Raw genomic sequence first — 19,813 nt, 5'->3', positions numbered from 1 at the left:
ATTGAACAAAATAAGCCAGATTCCATTTATAGTAAACTCTCAAAGAGGAAAAACTAATCCATGATGACAGAAAGCACATCAGTGGTTGCCTGGGGCTGGAGATTGATGGGGATTGGCTTCAAAGAGAATGTTTTTGGTGGAAAAAAAGGTGGTACTAACGTTCTCCAGGAACAGGTCACAATGGGTTTAATGGTTCCTTTTAACTAGTACAAGGACTAGGAGACTGATTTTGAGAAGTATAAAATTAATTTTACATGGTCTTTAGTGTTTCAGTAGTCTGGTCAGAGACTAGCAGCAAAATTTAGCTACTAAAATAAACAGTCGGGCAGCTCACTGAACAATCAATTGCAGTAATCCATCTAGATGCACAAAGGGCACACATGAACATCTCAAACATTCTGTTTTGCTATGGAATTAATCCAGTGAGCTATTTTTTTCTTTTAAGCAATGGACATAACATTGTAATGAGAAGACGATTTTGCATCTGAGGCATCCGTTTACAGATTACCTCTTTCATTTCAGCTTTCCTCGTTTTTTTTTTATGGCAAATTCTACTGCAACACTGATGGTAATAGCTTTTTGCACTCATATCATTATGAAATCTTTACATTAATTCAAGGATCCCAATGCCTGCCTTGAACAACCATCAAATGTAATGATGAAATATGAGCAAAACGTACTTAAAAACATCTGTATGCATCTCATGTAAGAAATGTATAATGTGTTCTACTTTGAAATTCTGATTATCTTATTATTAAGCAATATGTTTCCTATACATTATCCTTATTTCCTCCCATTTAATATTTAGATATTTGGGAGGGAAAAGCAATCATAAGAATAAAAGCTGGAAAAAAATCTCTTATAGGGGGACTTGTGCTTTGAATTTATAAAGGGGGGTATTTAGATTTATAGCATTAATCAGTAAGGACTTGAAAACGGGCCCTCATGAAGGAAATGATGTAAAATAGAATGTATTCAATACCATGTGAATGAATAAAATGGAAAAGGAGGAGTTGTGGTCAGATCACTGGCATGCATTAAATCTTAATTTAGGATGAATCTTTTAATTAGGAAACTTAAGATGCTTCAGAGTTTCCTGAAAACCTTGAAGTAACAAAGGTTTGGTGTTGTTATTTCCTGTATGTAGGTTAAAAAAAAAACAACTTATTGCTCTGCTTGGATTCCAAAGTTTCTGTGATCTAGCCACAGACCCCCACTCCTTGAAAGGTAGCCACCAGATTCAGTAATGTCATCCACAGTGTTTTCAATGCACCCAACTCCAGCATACCTCACACACGTAATTCTGGTTGGAACATTCATTCAGCTAAAAGCCCATAAAGATACAGTTAGAACTAAATATCCCTACAGCATCCCTAGAAATAAAAATTCCCAGGGAATTCCCATAGTAAGTCAAGAACAAAGAGGAATTGATTTAATAAGTGTACTTTGGTCCTAATACCTCTTTCGCTCAGGCCAAAATCTCTCAAAAAATATCCTTGCTGAAAAATGGAGTCACCTGCTATATCTCCCCTGTTCCCATGCCACCCAGATGCTGGCTACCAGTCTCCCAGAAAAGGAAAGCAGAGAACTGCAGCATTTGTTCAGTCCTGCTATATGAAAGTCACTGCATGTTAGGTACCTTTCCATTGCTTTAATCAGATGGGAAATTAGGGTTCTAGGAATTTCAGGAACCTGCCCCAAATCACCCAATCAAACTATGGTGGAGAGAGGACTTGAATCCAAGGCTGCTTGGATCTTTGTAATGTTTCTGCACACAGTAGCTGCTTCTCCCCCACCCACACCATCTCTGTGGTCTTCTGCAGCCTATCTCCTCAGAGTTCAGTGGGTTCAGTCAGTCCCCACCATGAACCATGTCCCAAAGTTGCCTGATGGGCTGCAAGTACATTTCTCATGACAAGTTCTCTCTCTCTTACTTAATAATTTAGTTAAATTTCAATTTTTTAAACTTATTATTTCATGGCCTAGTAGAAATATCACAATACTGGGAATCTGGACTCCTGGATCCTAGTCACCCCTTTGCCCTGAACACACTGTGTGACCTTGGATCTGAGTGTCAGATAACAGAGGATGGCAGTGGGTCATATGATCTTGAAAGCTGAGATGTAATAGGCTATGCTTCTATTATACCTTGGCATAAACATGTTTCTAGGGCAAGTGTTTTGATTGTGTTACTAAGTTAATAGATTCATATCCTTATTCGGGGAAATATGCCTTATGCCCACAGTGGTGTTACCTATAACTCAGATTATTAGGGTACCGATCAAACCTATTTAACTTGATTTGTCCAAAGTGGAGCACACTGCCAACTCTAAACGGATGCTTAAATGCCTTTTAATTGTTTGATTTTTCTGAAAGCAAATGCAATATCCTTTCCCTATGTGGGCCCAGGAAAAAGTAATGAAGGTGGCAACTGGAAATGAGGGCCTGCAGTAGGCCCGTTAGGCAGAAAGCTTTGTGCCAGAACCCTGGCTAAGATGCAGCAGCCTGGAGGGCCTTCATCCTCTACTTGTAAAAATCTCAATAAAACCCTGGGCCTATTTTTTAAGGATTTAGTAAGCTGACTACTGCTGGAAGTATGAAGCAACCTCAAAGCTTTATTTAACTTCAAGGTTATCTATTTGTAAAAGTCTATAATCAGTTCTCTACCCAGTTTCAGAAATAAACCTTGTAGCTTTGAGATAGCACATCCTGAGCTGACAGAGGCACATGACTACCTCCATAAAAGACCCCTGCACGGGTCCTCCTGCTCCTCTCACTCTGCGTTACTTTACAGGGACGTCCTCTCTCCTGGTCCTTCTATATGAGGATGGAGGGGACAGGGATTTAGCAACTCTAGCGTACAGGAGGAGGTAATGGTGACATACCATGGTGGCCTGTCTCAGGTTACCAGAGTCAACCGCGGCAGAAGGGCCTGCAACATAAAATGGAAATGTCCCTCCTTCCAGTAAGCCTCAGTTTAGGTAAATTATCTTTTAGAGTTTTTTTCAGAAAAACAGGCATGAGTTTGGTCGTTGATTTTGAGACATGAGGTTGACACTGATTGTTAGAAACTGACCCAGGTAAGGGACACAAACTGCTTTAAAGATAGGAAAGGCAGCAAGAATACAAGTATATGAAGATAATTTTATAAACACAATAATAACTGGCAATATTTCCTAGGTCTTCCAGTCTCACAAAAATGGCCTACTTCTTTCTTTGCTCAAGGTTTCTATCAGGGTTTTTGAAAAATTGACTTGGGCCTGTGTGGGCTTCTGTATGCGTTAGTAAGTGAGAATGGAGGCTATCTTTTTGCTCTTGGAGCCAGTCCTGTCTATTCTGTTGCAGCCAGGCAAAAATGACAAATTAGTGGCATTGAGATATGAAAGCATCTTGCAATAGGAATATTTATCTCCATCTTGCTGATCCTTTAGGGAGCTACCACAGACCCAGTCCTAGCACATCTCTGAGTGACTGCAGCAGCCCAGGCACAAAGGTTAGGTGTGCCTGGGCTAATTCACTTGCCTCAAGGGTCTGACTGCTCTAAGCAGCCCAGGGCTTCAGTGACATGCTTGAGTTTCTCTCTGCTTTTCTGGGTGGGCTTTGCTAAGACATCCTGCATGCTTCTCTTTGTCTCTGTGGTGTCTACCCCATCCTCCTTTCCCCTACCTGGCCCATGCAGCCCAGATTGAGGACTGGGAAGATAGCCTACTTCACTGCAGCCTGACAGGTTAAAGACTTGCCTCAGAGTCTCTTGGAGAGCTGCAGCAGATTGCAAATCACCTCCTGGTTCCTGAAATTGGCTCCCAAAGGTGCCAGGGCCACCCTCAGACAAGTGCATCCTCTCGGTAAAGGAGGCGAAAGAACAAAGCCAGAACTACTTTTCAGTCCTGGAAACACTGGTCTTTCATGTCAGAGTTTGGGTTACTTAATCTTTTCGTGCCGGGAATAAGATTTCCCTGGTGTGACATCCACTGACAGCAACGGACGTTCCGCAACTGGCAGTGCCAAGAAATTAATGCTCCAATCTGCATAATGAAATCCCCAGGTAAGCATCGCCATTCCTTTTGCAGTACTTTCTGTACCCTGCATTCCCAAATTCTCACATTTATCCAAACTTTGTGAAAATGTAACACTAACAATTTTTAACTGGGGGAACTTTTAAGGTTTCTATGATAAACATTTACTGCACGAAATTTAGAAAATCCAGGCTAATCAGGTTTTCTTAAGTGTTTGAAAAATGGGAAAAAATACACGGCCTGAAATGCTGTATGCTACAAGGTGAATTTCCTGAATTTACATTTCAACCACTTAGTCTATTACAATATAATGTTGATTTATGTTCAGGGTTTGAACCTCCATTTAATATTAAAATCCTCAAAACAAACCTTAGACCCAGAGACCTCTTTGTTTTTCATCAACTTCTCTAACTAGATTTTTCCTCAAATTAAAAAAGATAGACAGCGTTGTTCTTGAAGGTCACAGTGACACAGATCTCAGCAAGCATGATGCTCCTCAGGGATTATATTTCTCTGAAGAGCTCAATGAGTTAATCTGATGTTTTGGGAAGGACACGGGAAGGCTGAAGAAGACAGAATCAGGATAAAACAACTTTGTAATTGTATAGCTATAATCAGAGCAACGACCTGGGATTAATGTGAATATATATATCCCACTACTAAATTTAGTCCTGAGTTTAGTACACAAATTTTCAGAACCGTGCTACCCTACAAACTCCTGTTCTTCCTTTACAGTCTAGTTTAGCTGTCACCACCTTCCAGAAGGCTTCTATGAACCTAGCAGATAGTGTTCATTGCTGTTTCTTCTGAGGACTTCCAATGGTAAATATTTCTGCTGCATTTACTACTCTACTATCCAGCCATTCGTATTATCTACCTCCTTGTTCAAAAGTGACCCCTTTAGGTCTGATACTATGTTAATCATCTCTGTGTCCTCAGGAACTCTGAGAATGCCATGTGCGCAAGTAAGTAATCTTTGTTAAATAGTAAATGGAGTAATATTTGCTGGCTGTGTTACGAATCCAAATGGGAAGCCTAGTGGCCGTGTTGAGAGCACATGCACCATGCTGTAAAAACCCACCCTCATGAGAGTAAAGATAAACATGTTGCAGGCCACCCTTGGTCACAGAGGTTTTACTGGCTTTCTCAATGTGATGAAGCAGCAGAAAGAGGTGTCAGCCAACGTTTAAACATTGGAAGGGTACAGTACACACAAAATTCTGCAATTCCAGGTGCTTTAAATTTCTAAAGCCATGGCACTGCCTAACCAGCATTCCCCGTGTGGCCACAGTGAGCTGGAGCTGATTACGGAGCACATGGCCTCCTTTGCTCATGACCTCACCTGGCTCAGCCCCTGATGGCACTGGATATTAAGACACATGATTTTACACTGTTTGAAGTGAGAGGATGGTGTATGTGGACCCAATCTTGTGTTCTTGAAAGATATTAATACATATTTGGGATTTATCTGATTGTAGGAGGATACAACAAACAGGATGTCAGGTACCTTCCATTAAATAACTTAAAAATTTAGGGATAGGGTGGCTGGGATGGGAAACATAACACCCTATAATCCTAGTGGCTTGGGAGGCTGAGGCAGGAAGACCACAAGTCCAAAGCCAGCTTCAGCGAAAGTGGTGTACTAAGCAACTCAGTGAGACCCTGTCTCTAAATTAAATACAAAAATGGGGATGGAGATGTGGCTCAGTGTTCACAAAGTGCCCCTGAGTCTAATTTCCAGTATCCCCCCACAATAAATAAAACAAAACTCATACCCCTGAAACCATATGGGAACATGTGTCCCTCTGGCCAAAGACATGCCCATGTAATATCATTCCCTACAGCTATAGGAAACCCAAAAGTGTAAGATAGAGCACGTGTCCCAACAGGAAGAGATAAAAGGAAAAACTGAAACACAATTTGCAACTAAAACAACAATAAAAACCCAGAGCTCACTTAAATGAGATAATTTTCCCTAATCATCCAGACTTAAGTAAAAAACACAATATTTCAAAATCTGCCTTCTTCATCTTGTGGACACAATGCCCTCATTTATATCCCCTTTTCCTTCCCAGGAAGTCACATCATTTGTGCAGCCACCTCCCTCTACCTCCTCCGACACGAGTGTTTCCATTTTCTTCACAGGTTCACTCGACCATTATTTCACATAACATTGAAGAAGGGTCATGTTTGTCCAAATTATATATTAGAAGGATTCAGAGATTAGTAAGTCAAGAGTCACCAAGAAAATAAAGGTCCAAGCAAACAAAAAACATCATAAAAATCATACCTTGATTTCCTTATAACAGACAGCTGCACCTTCTAGAACACCTGATACTCAGCTGATCATAACACAGCATGCAGTCAAGATGTGGGAACTGGACTTGTTTAAAAACAAAACAACAACAACAACAACAAACTCTCTGCTGATTTTGGAATGAAGAGCAAACATATATTAAAAAATCACTGCAGCATTGTTACAAAGTAACATCCACATACCACTGTAGGCTGGGACAGTGAGCAGAATGTGCCCAGGAGATTGAGGGAGGAGGGGGGAAGGCACTGTGCTCTTATTTTAGAAGCATTTCCAGAACATATGAATTTAGCAAAAGGACTGGAAGGAGACAGACCCTCTGGAGTCTTTGTGCAGATCTGGCATTTATTTCCCTTGTGCACCCAGCCGCGTGCTTCCCCTGCTGGTCCTTCTCCAAAACCCATCCAGGCAGAGTTAAGCTTCCACCTATCTTTGCCTACCTTTGTAGCATCCCAGGCATCTCCTGACACATTACTTTGCTTTCATGTTTGCTGGGAGACCACAGGCTCTTGGGGACATGTGCTTCTGCACAGAACCCCCCGGCATTGACATACTTCCAGTGCTCCCAGTTGGTTATGAATGAGGGTGGGGGTGGAGTAGCACTGTGAACCCCAGAAATGACGTACAAAATGGAACAGTTGAAAGGAAACCTATGAACCTATGTCATACTCTGTGGAGGGAAAGTATTTCTGCTTGGTTAGAGCAAAGAATTTGTGTTAGTGTAAAAATAAGAAAAGAAATACGAAGCTATTGAGGGTTAGGCAAGTCTATGGAGGGCCCTAGAAGCATTATGAAGAGGGAGGAAATCCTCTTTTGCCCTAACCCTGAAGAATCTTTCACATCTTCTGCATTGCTCTTATTTGATCCCAAAACAGTGTCTTGTGTTACCTCTCATCATCTAAAGCCTTGCCCTCCAGGAGCTGTATGATCCTTCAAAGTGTCCCTTACCTTTCAGAGAGGCCACTTTCTGCACCTCTGACAAGTTAATATCCTGTCCAGCACTTTGTGTGTGAGACAGAATCCCTGCTGCACATTCTCCATATGTTTTCATGTCTGACCGATGCCCATAATGAAGCCACCAAAGCCCTCTGATGACGCAGCATGGCAGATTCACTGCCCGAGGATATTCTGCCATCTGGATCCTGGTGTTCCTCAGCATCCCTGAAGCATCACAGAGCTGCTATTCCTGTCACTCCAAGGGTCTTTTAAAATTAGATATCACATTTGCAGGGCAGGGCTGGCACCTCTCAGGTTGGCCACACGAGCAGGTGAGGGGCAGAGTTTATCAATTCAAGAAACTCATAAAGCAAGCATATATCCTAGCAGGGTGAGAAGCCAGGCAGATGCTCTAAACTTGTGTGGATTTTCTTGCCTCATCTCTTGACTCCTTCTTAGCTTATGGCTCAAGAGAGGACCTAGTGGATCAGAACAAAAAGCCTCCATTGTCAGGACTCATGAATCACTGAGCCAACCTTTATCTTCTCTTTCACTCCCCTGCCTCTCTTCTACTGCTTAAACCAAATTATCATAAAGCTCTCTTAATGATTTCTTCTTATCTTACTTCAACCGTGCACATTTGAAAATACCCAAAAGGCAAATATATAGACCTTTCTGAACAAAATACGTACACCAAAAATTGTATAATGACTAACATTTTCCAATTTCTCTGAGTGATCATTATCCTAGAAAAGGTATCTCCATGTTGGCCATTCACTTGACTGTTCAGATCCAGATAGTCCTGTGTGGTTATGTTCATTACACAGTGGCAACAGCAAAGAGTATAAATGCCTGTGTGTATTAGAATAAAATAATTTCAACATTATGAATTGGGCTCCCAGGTGCAGGGGATTGGCACAGATACATATAAGTGGACATATGGTATTCTCTCCAAGAAAAGTATAATCTTATTGGGATTAGAACCCCCTTCCAATTTTCCAGAAAGAAAAAATTCATATAAGTATTAAGCCATCACCAAGAATACAGTGAGCATGTATTATGGACAATGGAGAAAAGCCACGCTCAGCCTAGGTCTACAAACAGATTACTACCAGGCTGAAATGAAAAGCAATCAAGAAACCCCCAATTACTTAAGTTGCATTGGGTGACTGTCCTTGTCACGAGAGGCCAGGATCCCATGATCCCATACAGGCCATGGACTGTTGCATGGACTACCGACACTGCATGACCTCCAGCTGGGGGAAAGTTCAGAGAGGACCGTAACCCTGAAAGATCCCCCAACAGGGCAGCACAGGCTGCATTTCAGAGATGGGGATGTACTGCCGTTGAAAAGGTGGAGGGCTGAGTGTGTGGTGTCCTGCCAAATCAGACTCATGGACAGATTTATACTCTGAAAATAATGATTCAGAGGAGGAGAGAAATGAATAGGATTTAAAAACTCTCTCATTTCATTTGAAATATAATATAAAACAAAACACTATCAAAAAGAATAAAAGTACTCTGAGAAGTGACAGTACAATTTTGCACCTTGGTTCTAAGCTGCGAGACACTCCACAGCTTATGTAAATGATCTATAACATTCTTTTCTTTCTATCTTGGCCTATGGATGTGGGTGTAGAACCCTTTGAAATATCAGATCAAAAAGGAAAGACCAAAAAAAAAAATACTGTCTTAGTATGAAAATATGAGAATAATATCCTATCAGGACAAAGATAACCCAATGTCCAAAACAAGACAAAGGCAGAACACATAGGTGAGGGGAAATGTTAGATGCCACAGACCAGGAAAATTTCAGAAATATGTGAATACAGCAGGCTCTGCATGGTGATTGCACTGCAGAAGGCCTTTCGATCCGACCTGGTCACAGGTGGATCAATCGCTCTGTTTATCAAAATGTCACTTAGAGCAGGAAGTCATCAAAATGGTCCTCTTGCTCATTCATGTTCCACACAGAGGGAACATGGAGGTGAGTGTCAAGAAGGAATGGACTTGACTGCAAGAGATTTCCAGATTGAAATCCTAACTCTGGCAATACCACCTGTGTAACTAAGCCTTTCTCTGTGTCCCCATCTCCAGAGTGAATGCAAAGGTAGGGTCCTACCTCGTGGGACTGTAAGAAATTAAATTAGCAAATGCTGTAACTGTTGAAGAACAGCACTGACATGTGGTAAGCACTATGCATTTCAATCACATTTTTGGTAAGGCGAAGGCTACTTCTTTGCCTAGAGATCCTATTATCAGAGTTTCCATTAAAACCATAGGAAGAGCAGTTTGCATGCGGAATCCCTCTACATTTAGTATGATCCAACAAATTTGGACAGGCAGATACCTACATTTATTTTGGTCATGAACACTGATTTTTTTTTAGTAACTTGCCTTTAAATACTTTTGAACTATTTGGCTTTGTTTTTTTAGAAACAATTCTTATTTTGCATCATAGTTCATTGGTTTATATACTGTGTATGGAATTAATTATTAATTTCTTAATTACATGTTTACCATGACAAGTATTCCTCACATAAACAAATTGGGATACAAACATAAGTCATTATTGTTGGGCATTCAAGCCAATTGGTAAGAGAAGTAAATATGATTAAGTAGAGAGCTTTTCATTAATTTGCCAGCATTCATTAAGTTGAAGGTATGGTTCAGTATGATTTGTAAGAGGGAATGTTGAGTATTGGTTAATCTAAGTAGATACAGAATAAGATTAATTAGAGACCCCAGTCCCTGTAAGAATATGACTTTATTATTTTATTTGCTGTACTGGCTTATTAAGTCTTTAGAACTAAGCTCAAATTGTGATTTTAATAGAGGGATCCCCAGTCCCTTTTATTTTGAGATAGGGTCTCGCTAAGCTGTTTAGGGCCTCACTAAGTTGCTGAGGCTGGCCTTGCGTGTGCAATCCTCCTGCCTCAGCCTTCAGAGTTGCTGGGATTACAGGTATGCACCACCATACCTGGAGGGGGGTTCTTCTTAATTTATCACTCATTCTCCTAGAGATATCATTTTGGAAATGAAATCAATACAGAAATTCATTGCCAATGTAAAGGTTTTAATTTTCAGGTTAGTCTCCTCTCTCTCACCTGTCTCCATGATGAACCTGGCTTTGTGTTGGAGGGCAGGCATCCCACTTTCTATCATTCTTCTTCACATAACTGTTAACAGCCTATCTGTGATAAATATTACTTAAACCAGAATGGCTCCTCTAAGTGAAAACTATTTAAAGAAGAGTACAAAGTTTGTTGACAGAAAATACCAGATCAATAAACACTGAGTTCTGTTGCAAGGATATACATCATCCTCTGCCATTTGAACATGGATTAAAGAAATTCCTGACAGCCAATTAAAAAGCTTAAATATCGACAGCACAGGTGTTTACTATGCACATCAACTATTCATGATTCATAAGTAGGGACTGCAGATCTTTAAACAATATTCCAGAAAAGCCTTAAGTTAAAACAGGCGAAACAGAAAAATTTGTGAAGATGCAACAGCTGTTAAAAGTAATTATAATATTGGATCTTGATTATGAGATTGCAAAAGAAACATGACTTTTTACAAATGCAAGATCCCTTATGACAAACATTTATTGTGATTGGGACCAGGAAATAGAATAGAGATAAATGACTTCCCTCTCTCCCCCTCCATAATTTTTGAGTCATAAATTATGAATTATGCTCTAACAGATAAAGCAGAGAGGAAATTAATTTAAGAGATGAGATCTATTTTGTAATTCAGAGAGCTGTTTTATTTTAATTTGGGGGGCAAATTACATTTTGATATTCAGCTTTACCAAACATCTTTCTTTCTCTGAAATGAATCGCAATTTCCCATTATTTCTCTGAGGAGTCGTAAGATGTTCATGCCAAAATTTGGAGGGTAAATTAGTTACAAAGTCTGGGCCATTTAGAAAAATACTGTCCAGGAGTGCTTTCTACGATGATGAAAATATTCTACTCATGTACTGTCCAATTTGAATATCTGGACTGTAGCTAGTTTGACATATGAACATAGAGTTAATTTCATGTCAATTTTATAAGGAAAAATTTAAATAGCACTACATGGCTATTGGTTCCAGTGCTGGACAGTGTAGTCTAGATGATCAGAGGGTACAGAAGGGCCTTCCTTTTGGCCACCTGACCAAGCGGCTGTGGTTTGCCCTTTGTAAATTGCACAAGGCGCCTGTGAAGCCTGAGTGCACCCTCTGACAGCTGAGTCCAGAACAGCTCTGAGAAAAGCTCAGAGGGACTTGTTTGAGCAAATATGCACAATAATAGGATCAGAAAGATGGGAAACAGCAAAGCTTGGCCCTGCAAGCCCCCCTCTATCAATTCATGTGTTTCCTGGCCATGGAGTGTATTCCTCAGTGCTTTGTCAGGGACAACTTCAAAAGGATTCAAGTGGCTTGACTCTCCTCAACTTTCCATGTTATGGAGGAGAATAAAGAAAGAGTTCAGTTAGAGTAACTAAAAGACCTTCAAAAATACTGAGATAGAATCCAGGAAGTGCAGTGATGTGAAGAGGGACTCTATAGAGAGAGAGAGAGTGATTATAGAAAAACAAATCCCAGTTGTATTTTTTATTATGGAGAGTTGGAAATACAGAAATGTGCTTTGTCATTACATAAAACTCTCTCTCTTGCTTATCATGGAATGCATGGTTCCTCATACTAGTCCCCAAAGCTATCAATTATTTCCTAAGTTCATCCCATGGTTCCACTTAGTTTACTGGAGGACACCCTTGGATTGTCCCTTTTACCTGTGTATTCTTTGTTGGTGCATTTCTTTATCTGCATGTAGCTTTCAAAAAAGTCAAGAATCTAAAAGATTTTCAACTTTAATGACATCTCCTGAGACAGGGAAGGATTGGAATTTTGGTACACTATGCCTTGCCTCTAGAGATGCTGGTGATTTTTGAAATTAAGTAACTTCCTATCAATAGAATTTCAGTAGCAAAGACTGTTTTCCATGTAAACACATACCTGCAGGAGCAGATCAGAAGTTGGTCGGACTCGCTGTTGGAATAGGATGCTTAGTGTTCGGTTCTGTTGTTCCAAATCAAACACTCTTGTTTTCAACTTTACACACTCCTCCCTTAGATCCTACAACAAACACATTGGAAAGGGGGAAAAATGTCTATAATGGAAAGACATCTTTGCATATTATAATCATATTTTATACATTTCAGACACATTAGTAAAAAAATAGGATTTTTATTCTTCGAAGTCCCCCCAAATAAATCACAAACAACATTTTCTTCCACAGGCCATTGTCTGATGGAATTATTATGTGCAGAGAAGGCCAATTTAAAAAAAAAGCACCTTGAAATCAGAAGTGCATTAATGTAGCATGCTATTTTGAAAGACGGTAAATCTTAGCGATATAAAGTCAATTTAAGTTTCCACCTATACATTCTGTCTTTTCACTGTCTTCATGAAAGCAATCACAAAGCACAAATCACAAGGACAACAATGTTTTCACAATGAATAGAGATTTGATGAACTAAAGAAACTATCACTTTTGATGGAGTCTTTCGATGTCATTTGTGGAAATGAGTTGAGATGCTTGGCGCCTGGCTAATAGAGTCAGCGAAGCATTTAGTGGGAAAGGGGTAGCTCTGAAGTGAAGGCTTTTAAAAGGCACTTACAATTTGTCCAGCCAGTGGATTTCCATATCTTTTGGGGGCATTTGGGTCTCAGTGCCAGAGAAGAAATACAGTCAGCCCACCGGGGCAACTTTTCAGAGGAGCTAGAGCAGCTGGCTCTATTCCCGAGTTCACAGGTAGGGAGCTGACACTGGGGAGCTTTAGGAACCCCACCAGGGAACTGCCTTCCTATGGCATCTATAATAAAGGTATTTGTGGGCTTAATTGTCTGCACCCTCCCTATGAAGTTCAAGACAGACCCAGTAGAAAAATGCCTTCAAAAGCTTATCCTTTTCTACATTTCAGACTTTATTTTTTACTATTTCCTAATGTTTTAAAAAAAATGTATTCTGCTCTTTTGGAGCAGAGAACATGGGTCTGCTTATGGTTCCTGAAAGCTCTGTACATTCCTGCTATCCTCTCCTATCTGCCATCAATTTCTCTTCTCATCTCCTTCTTCCAGACCATATTTGGCCAGCTGATTGAAGTCCACTTCCAACTTCTTCCCCTCTGACACTTCATATGGTATCCCCCAAAGACTGCTCCCTTTCCTGAATTCCTATAAGTCCCATGTCTCCTCTGTGATATTTAGCATATAATACTTATGTATTAATCCCATTTTGTGTGTGTGTGTGGTGTAGACTTCTCTTGTCAATTAAATGACCTTTCCTTCAACAGGCCAGCACAAGATACAAAATAAACAACCACACAAGCATATTGCTCTTAACATTCTTTTCATTCTGTCACCTAGAACAGCACCATATATAGTAGGAGCTTAATAAATGTTTGTAATTACTTTGCTAGAAGCAATGGCAATGGCGGTTCTATTCTCCAGTGATAGGCATGATGATAAGAGTTCAAGTTTCTCAATACTTCTAGTTTGTGGATGTCTGTATTCTGCCATGGGGCAGTGACAGGCCTTAGTCAAGGCTCTTGCAAGGAAGGGAAAGCACCAGGTGACAGGTCTGATACCCAGGGCCTGATGGTGGTCACAGAGGTGAATGGGCCTGATCCACCACCTTGTATCAACCTAATTTTAAGGCTAGAGAGATCTAATTGCTGAAATTGTGCACACTCCATCGTACCCTGTAGGGTTAATTCTACTTAAAGGGGGCAAAGAAATAGTTCAATGTGTGGCTCACTGCACAGTTTATAGTCTCTTCCCCCTTTTAGCTAAATGGGTGATGTTCATGCATAGGATGTTTTCAATTGATTTGTTGTTAGAATGTAGGGGACAGAAAATTGATATCATGTTTGGAATGATGCACCTGGGAACAAGGTCCAGAAGGGGAGAAGCAGGACTGAGCATTTGTACTCAGGGGTACTCATTCCTTTGGCAGAGGCCATTGTCAGGACTTACTTCCTACTCAAGTCACAAGGCCAGGTTTGCTTGTTTCTTTAGAATTCAGCCTCTGTGTTTCACTTATGCTAATTTTTGTTCTTAGCATGCGTATAACACTAATTGTTTTCACTATTACTAATTAAGCAATTAATAAAACTTGACTGTGGGGTAGATAAATATTAATAGTACCCATTGGCTAGGAAAACACAGTCATTTTCATTTGGAGGTGGTGATATGGAAACAGAAGCATTCAAGTGTGGATTTGCAAGGAAAAAAGGGACCTGAAAACAATAGCACTTGCAATTTTCAGCAGTAAAGCTCAGAGAAACTCAGAAGAGTCCTTAAATGAGGAAAATAATGAAAAGAAAATATCCATATTCTCTACAGAGAATTTTTATATAAGTAGCCAGATTTCAAGAGCTGTTAATAGTAAACTTAAGGCAAAGTAGTTCATTCAACTCGAAGCATAGTAGTTCTGTAGTTCATTAGTGAGAACACAGTCTATCCATTCTGAGAACTCTCAGTTTATTGCTCTTTGCTCATCCAGCGCAGCATATGGCAGAGGGGACAAAGGAAATGTGATACTGGTCTTACATCACCGAGAAACAAATTGAGCTGGTCTGAAAATTTGCAGACTGGAAAAAAATTGTTTGAATTGTTTTAAACATTCTTACTATGTTCCTTTATGCTGCAGATGGTCACGGATGCCAGATCGTCACTATCCCATTACATCCCAGCCATAACAAAAACACACATATGCTTATGTGCATACACATAGGCACTATCAGAGCGGACAGAGAGAAAAGCACCTCTGACTGCCATTGTGGCAACTGGACAGAGGGTGGCAGCTGGCTGCCTTTGCTTCCTCTGTGCTCACAATAGGAATCCGATGACATAAAGGAGCAGACGACACATTTAGACTGGGTACAGGAGCAACTCTTCTGACCCTGTCACTTCCAGAGACAAGACCTAAAATAGCCTCCCCAGTAAAGCTTTAGAAATCAAACAACTCTCCTCTGTTTGGATGTCACAGTCTGGGATCATGACGGTAGGTGGAGGCTGCACCATCTGTCACCTCTCACAACATGTTTTTTTCCCTGCTCATTCCTTAACTATATCTCAGACATCGACAGGTAGAACTTGCCGAAAAATATAAGGCTATCCCTTCTTATCTCTTCTGTCTCTTCTGATATAAAAAGGGAGTGTGATGCTTAATTTTATTGTGCTTTAATAACGTCAAAGACTTCACTGTGTTTAAGATCAATGCAATGGTCTCTGGGTTTGAGAAAGTAGCCAAGCCTGTTCTCTTCTCAATGCACATGTCACTATCAAACAGAAATAGAGACAAAAGGACTATAGCTGACCTTGAAAGGAGCAACATGATAGACTAATGTAAAGGGCCCCTGTCATCTTAATGGTCCCAAACCACAATTTCACCCAAGTACAGGCAATGCAATTGCAATTACATTGTAATCCAGGTAAGTTTCACCTGCACCTGGGCTGAAAGAAGATTCTGGATCCACTGTTATACAGGCCTGTGGGAGTGTAGTTACTTTATGCACATGAGGAGTAAGACCATTACCAGCTCAAGGCTAAAGTCAATTTTAAAAAATGCTTATGTGCATGTAAGAATATTTCACAATGAATTCCACTACCATGCATTACACTTCTACCTAATAAGTTCAGGATTTAAAAAGAAAGAAAATGCTAATGGCTTAGAAAGAGGAAATGTGTTGATTTTCTCATAAAAGTCTTGTTGAAAACTATTTAAGTCCAGCTTTATCATGTAAGGTATTACAACAGTATCCTATTCAAAGGCAATGCCCATCATGGGAATATGCCACATTGGGGATGCCTGGGGATTAGAGGGCCTGGGCTCTGCTCCTTGTTACACACATGACCTTGATAGAGTAAATCATTCTAAATAGGCCTCAGCTTTCACATCGATAAACCAAGGCACAGCATACAACTGGGCTTTTCAAGAGATGGGATGTCTCACTGACTTCATGGATGGCTTGTCAAGTGTCAACCTCTTAGTTCTCTAGTTCTCTCTCTTTTTTTTTTTTTTTTTTTGGCAGTGGGGATTGAACCCAGAGCCTCTCGCATGATGATAGGCAAGTGCTCTGTGCTACACACTCAACCCTTTTGAAAAATTTGAGACAGCACTTCGCTAACTTAGGATCCTCCTGCCTCAGCTTCCTGAATAGCTAGGTAGGACTGCAGGCCTGCACTCCTGCATCCAGCTAGTTTCCTGAATCTTAATGGCCACCAAGTCTACCAGCCTCTTCTTGTCACATCCCAAGGAGATGTCATTGATATCTCCCACTCTGCCAAATATGCTAAGGCTTCTGTAAAATGAAATTCCATTCTGAAAAAGGCTGCTCATACCTTAGAATAACCAAGGACCTCAATGCCAGATGCCTGAAAGGTATTATGTTTTCCTTTTTCTTTGGTACTGGGGAATGAACCCAGGGACATTTAACCACTGAATATTTCCAGGTTCTTGCTATGTTGCTGAGGCCGGCCTTGACTATTGAACAAATGTGTGACTAAATCAGGACAATGCAGAGGACATAGTGAGTGCTGTGGCATATGGGATTATGGACTTGTTATTCTCTGTGTTCATAACTAACCACTGGATTTCAATCCAGGTGTTGATTTTCATTGCATCCCTTCCTTCCCTGTTGACCTATGGTAGAGAAAAATAGTAAATGGGTGAATGGGATCATGGAGGCAGAATGGTGCAGTGGGTAAGAGGGTGTATGGACTCTGACACTCTGTAGTAACTGGCACACTGGGAAAATTTTTTTCTTATTCCTGCCTCACAGGGTTGCAGTGAGAACAAAATGACATAATCTATTTTAAGTGCTCCATGGAGGATATTGGATATGACTACTAGCCCAATAAATATGAATAGACCCTCTTTAGGGACCAGATTTTACATAGACCATTGTCCAACTGCCCCTTCCCTCAAGGGAAATATACAGGATACTGGAGTTCTTTAAAGCTACAGAATTGTTCGGCTTTCATCTGAATAACTGCACAGCTTGATTGTATCACACACTATCCTGATTCTATAATGGGTGAAGAGAAAACATCATATAAATATTTAGTTACTTTACTAACAAGCAGATAAAGATGAGCTTGTTGATTTGGAGGAAAATTAATTGTGGGGAAAATGCTTTTCTTCCAAGTCTGATGTTAATAGCAATAAAACATTGAAGAACCTAGGAGTTACATTTTCAGCAAATATAACTGACTTAATGATGATAAAGTATATTTCAGATGAAAACAGGAGTTTAGCTTAGATTATTGATTTCACTGTCACTTATAGACCTGGACCCATGATTTAGAGACATAAATGAAACTGAACTGGGCTTTATACTGTCAGTTTACTGTTATTGATTGAAAGGGGTACAGTTAGTTCTTTTGAGGAAATCCACAGGATTTTTTGTTTTGTTTTGTTTTGTTTTGTTTTTCCTTTTTCTTTGGTACTGGGGAATGAACCCAGGGGCATTTAACTACTGAACAACATTTCCAGCCTTTCCTATTTTTTTATTTTGAGACAGGTTCTTGCTACATTGCTGAGGCTGGCCTTGAACCTGTGATCTTCCTGCCTTAGCCTCCTGAGTTGCTGGGATAATAGGCGTGTGCCACTGTGCCTGAAGAATCCACAGGTATTTGAGATTAAACTGAATTATTTGAACAGAACATTGTATGTACATATAACAAAAAATAAGTGAACGGGAATAAAATGGCTTTTTCCTCCATCAATATTGGTGGACTCTATTATTCAGGATGGTGGTCCAGAAAAATTCATGATAACGCTGTGAAAAATACTTTCTTATTTTCCTGCAGGAGAGCTGAAGCCAGGGCAGGCTTGCCTGTGTATCAGAGGAAATGATCCATTCTAAAAGAGTACAGTTTGCCTATTATTTCACATCAAAGATTTTTGTGCATATGTGCAATTTGGATAAATCACTCAAAATTTCTACTTTTACTTTGTGCATACTACATCTGCATTAGAATTAGTTTTCTCATCTGCATTTGAAATGCATTTTATTTCCTATATTGTGCTCTTAATTAAATAAGAAAATTTTTGTCTTTTTTTTTTTTTTGCAGCAATTTTTACAGTCCCTATAAAAGCCAGGAGGCACACATTTCAGCAGAACATGATTCTTTTGGAATCTCCAAAAGCCCCGGCATCTCTCCCTGCCTTGTGATGTCCCTGAGGTATGCTATCTCACAGTGGCACATCTTTCTGTGTCGTACTGCTTAACTGTACCAAAGTAGATTTATCTGTTTACTAGTTATTACCTGGATTTGTAGCTACTTTTTTGTGGTTGACCTGAAGGGTCCCATTTTCCTTTTTACTGTACAAGACAACTTCCTTGTCTCTTTCCGAAGGTATCATTAAAGAGACAGGCATGGAAAGTCTTCCATCAGCCGTACACAGAGCTTCAACAGTGAGCTCTTCTGTTATGGTTTGGATATGAGGTGTCCCCTGAAAAACTCATGTGTTAGATAACATAGGAATGTCGGAGGTGAAATGATTAGATTATGAGGACCATCACCTCCTGGCTTAATCCATTTGGTGGATTAATCATTTAAATGGACTACTGGGTGGGACTGCAGGCAGGTAGGGTGTGGCCGGAGGGAATGGGTCACTGGGATATTACTTTGGGGATTATATCTTGTCCCTAACTCCTTGAGCAATCTCTCTCTATCTCTGTCTCTGTCTCTCTGCTTCCTGGCTGCCACGATTGGAACAGCTTTCTTCTACTACGCCCTTCCACCATGATGCTTCTGCCTATAAAAGCTTCTGGAAGTCTCCTTTAAAAGATAGTTGGTATAAATAAGCTCTTCACTATCTTCGTACTCCTCAAACTTTTATTCTCCTGACAGAAATGTGGGTGTGATAACTGGAGCTAAAGCAGCTATTTTATGCTGACCATGGACTGAATATCTGAAACCATGAGCCCAAAATCAACTTTTCCTTCTTATTTGTTCTTGTCAGGTATTTCGGTCACAGTGAAGCTAACTAACATATCTCCATTCCTTAGTTTTGTAATACAATGAACATAATTTTCAACAGGAGGAAAATAGGGATAAAGCCTTTGAAAGAGAAAAGACATTCAAATATGTTGTGGCAGAAATGGTCAGGTGCCCTCCTGATCTGATGCACCTTCTCCAGCCTCCTTAGGTGTGGCTTAGTGGCTAAGACCTGTTCAAAGATTATGGACATTGAACTATGAAAGCTTCTGGAAGTTTCCGTTAGAAGATAGCTGGTATAAAAGCTCTTTACTATATTCGTACACTTTAGACTTTAATTCTCCTGACAGAAATTTGGGTGTGGTGATGGGGCTAAAACAGCTATTTTAAGCTATTAGGAGACTTTAGAAATGGGGGCTATCTCCCATGGAAAAGCAAGATAGAAGCTAGAGACATCCTGGACTTAGAGCTATCTACCAGCCCTGTACTGACTACGTATGCATTTACATGTAAGGAAGAAATAACATTTTAGTTTATTTAAGCTAG

At 40.2% G+C, this 19,813-nt stretch overlaps 1 protein-coding gene across 1 annotated transcript in view; it reads right to left on the bottom strand.

Moving 5' to 3' along the window:
* Positions 1-19,813, bottom strand: part of NCKAP5 (NCK associated protein 5) — an 858,948-nt gene that overhangs the window by 165,971 nt on the left and 673,164 nt on the right. Inside the window, exon 10 of the mRNA XM_081262221.1 lies at positions 12,272-12,391. Coding sequence (XP_081118347.1) covers positions 12,272-12,391 — 120 coding nt within the window. The remainder of the gene's footprint in view (positions 1-12,271; positions 12,392-19,813) is intronic.

This window comes from Spermophilus citellus, assembly GCF_964194105.1.
Source record: "Spermophilus citellus genome assembly, chromosome: 11".
Lineage (NCBI taxonomy): Eukaryota > Metazoa > Chordata > Mammalia > Rodentia > Sciuridae > Spermophilus > Spermophilus citellus.
This window is presented reverse-complemented; position numbering and strand designations above follow the sequence as displayed.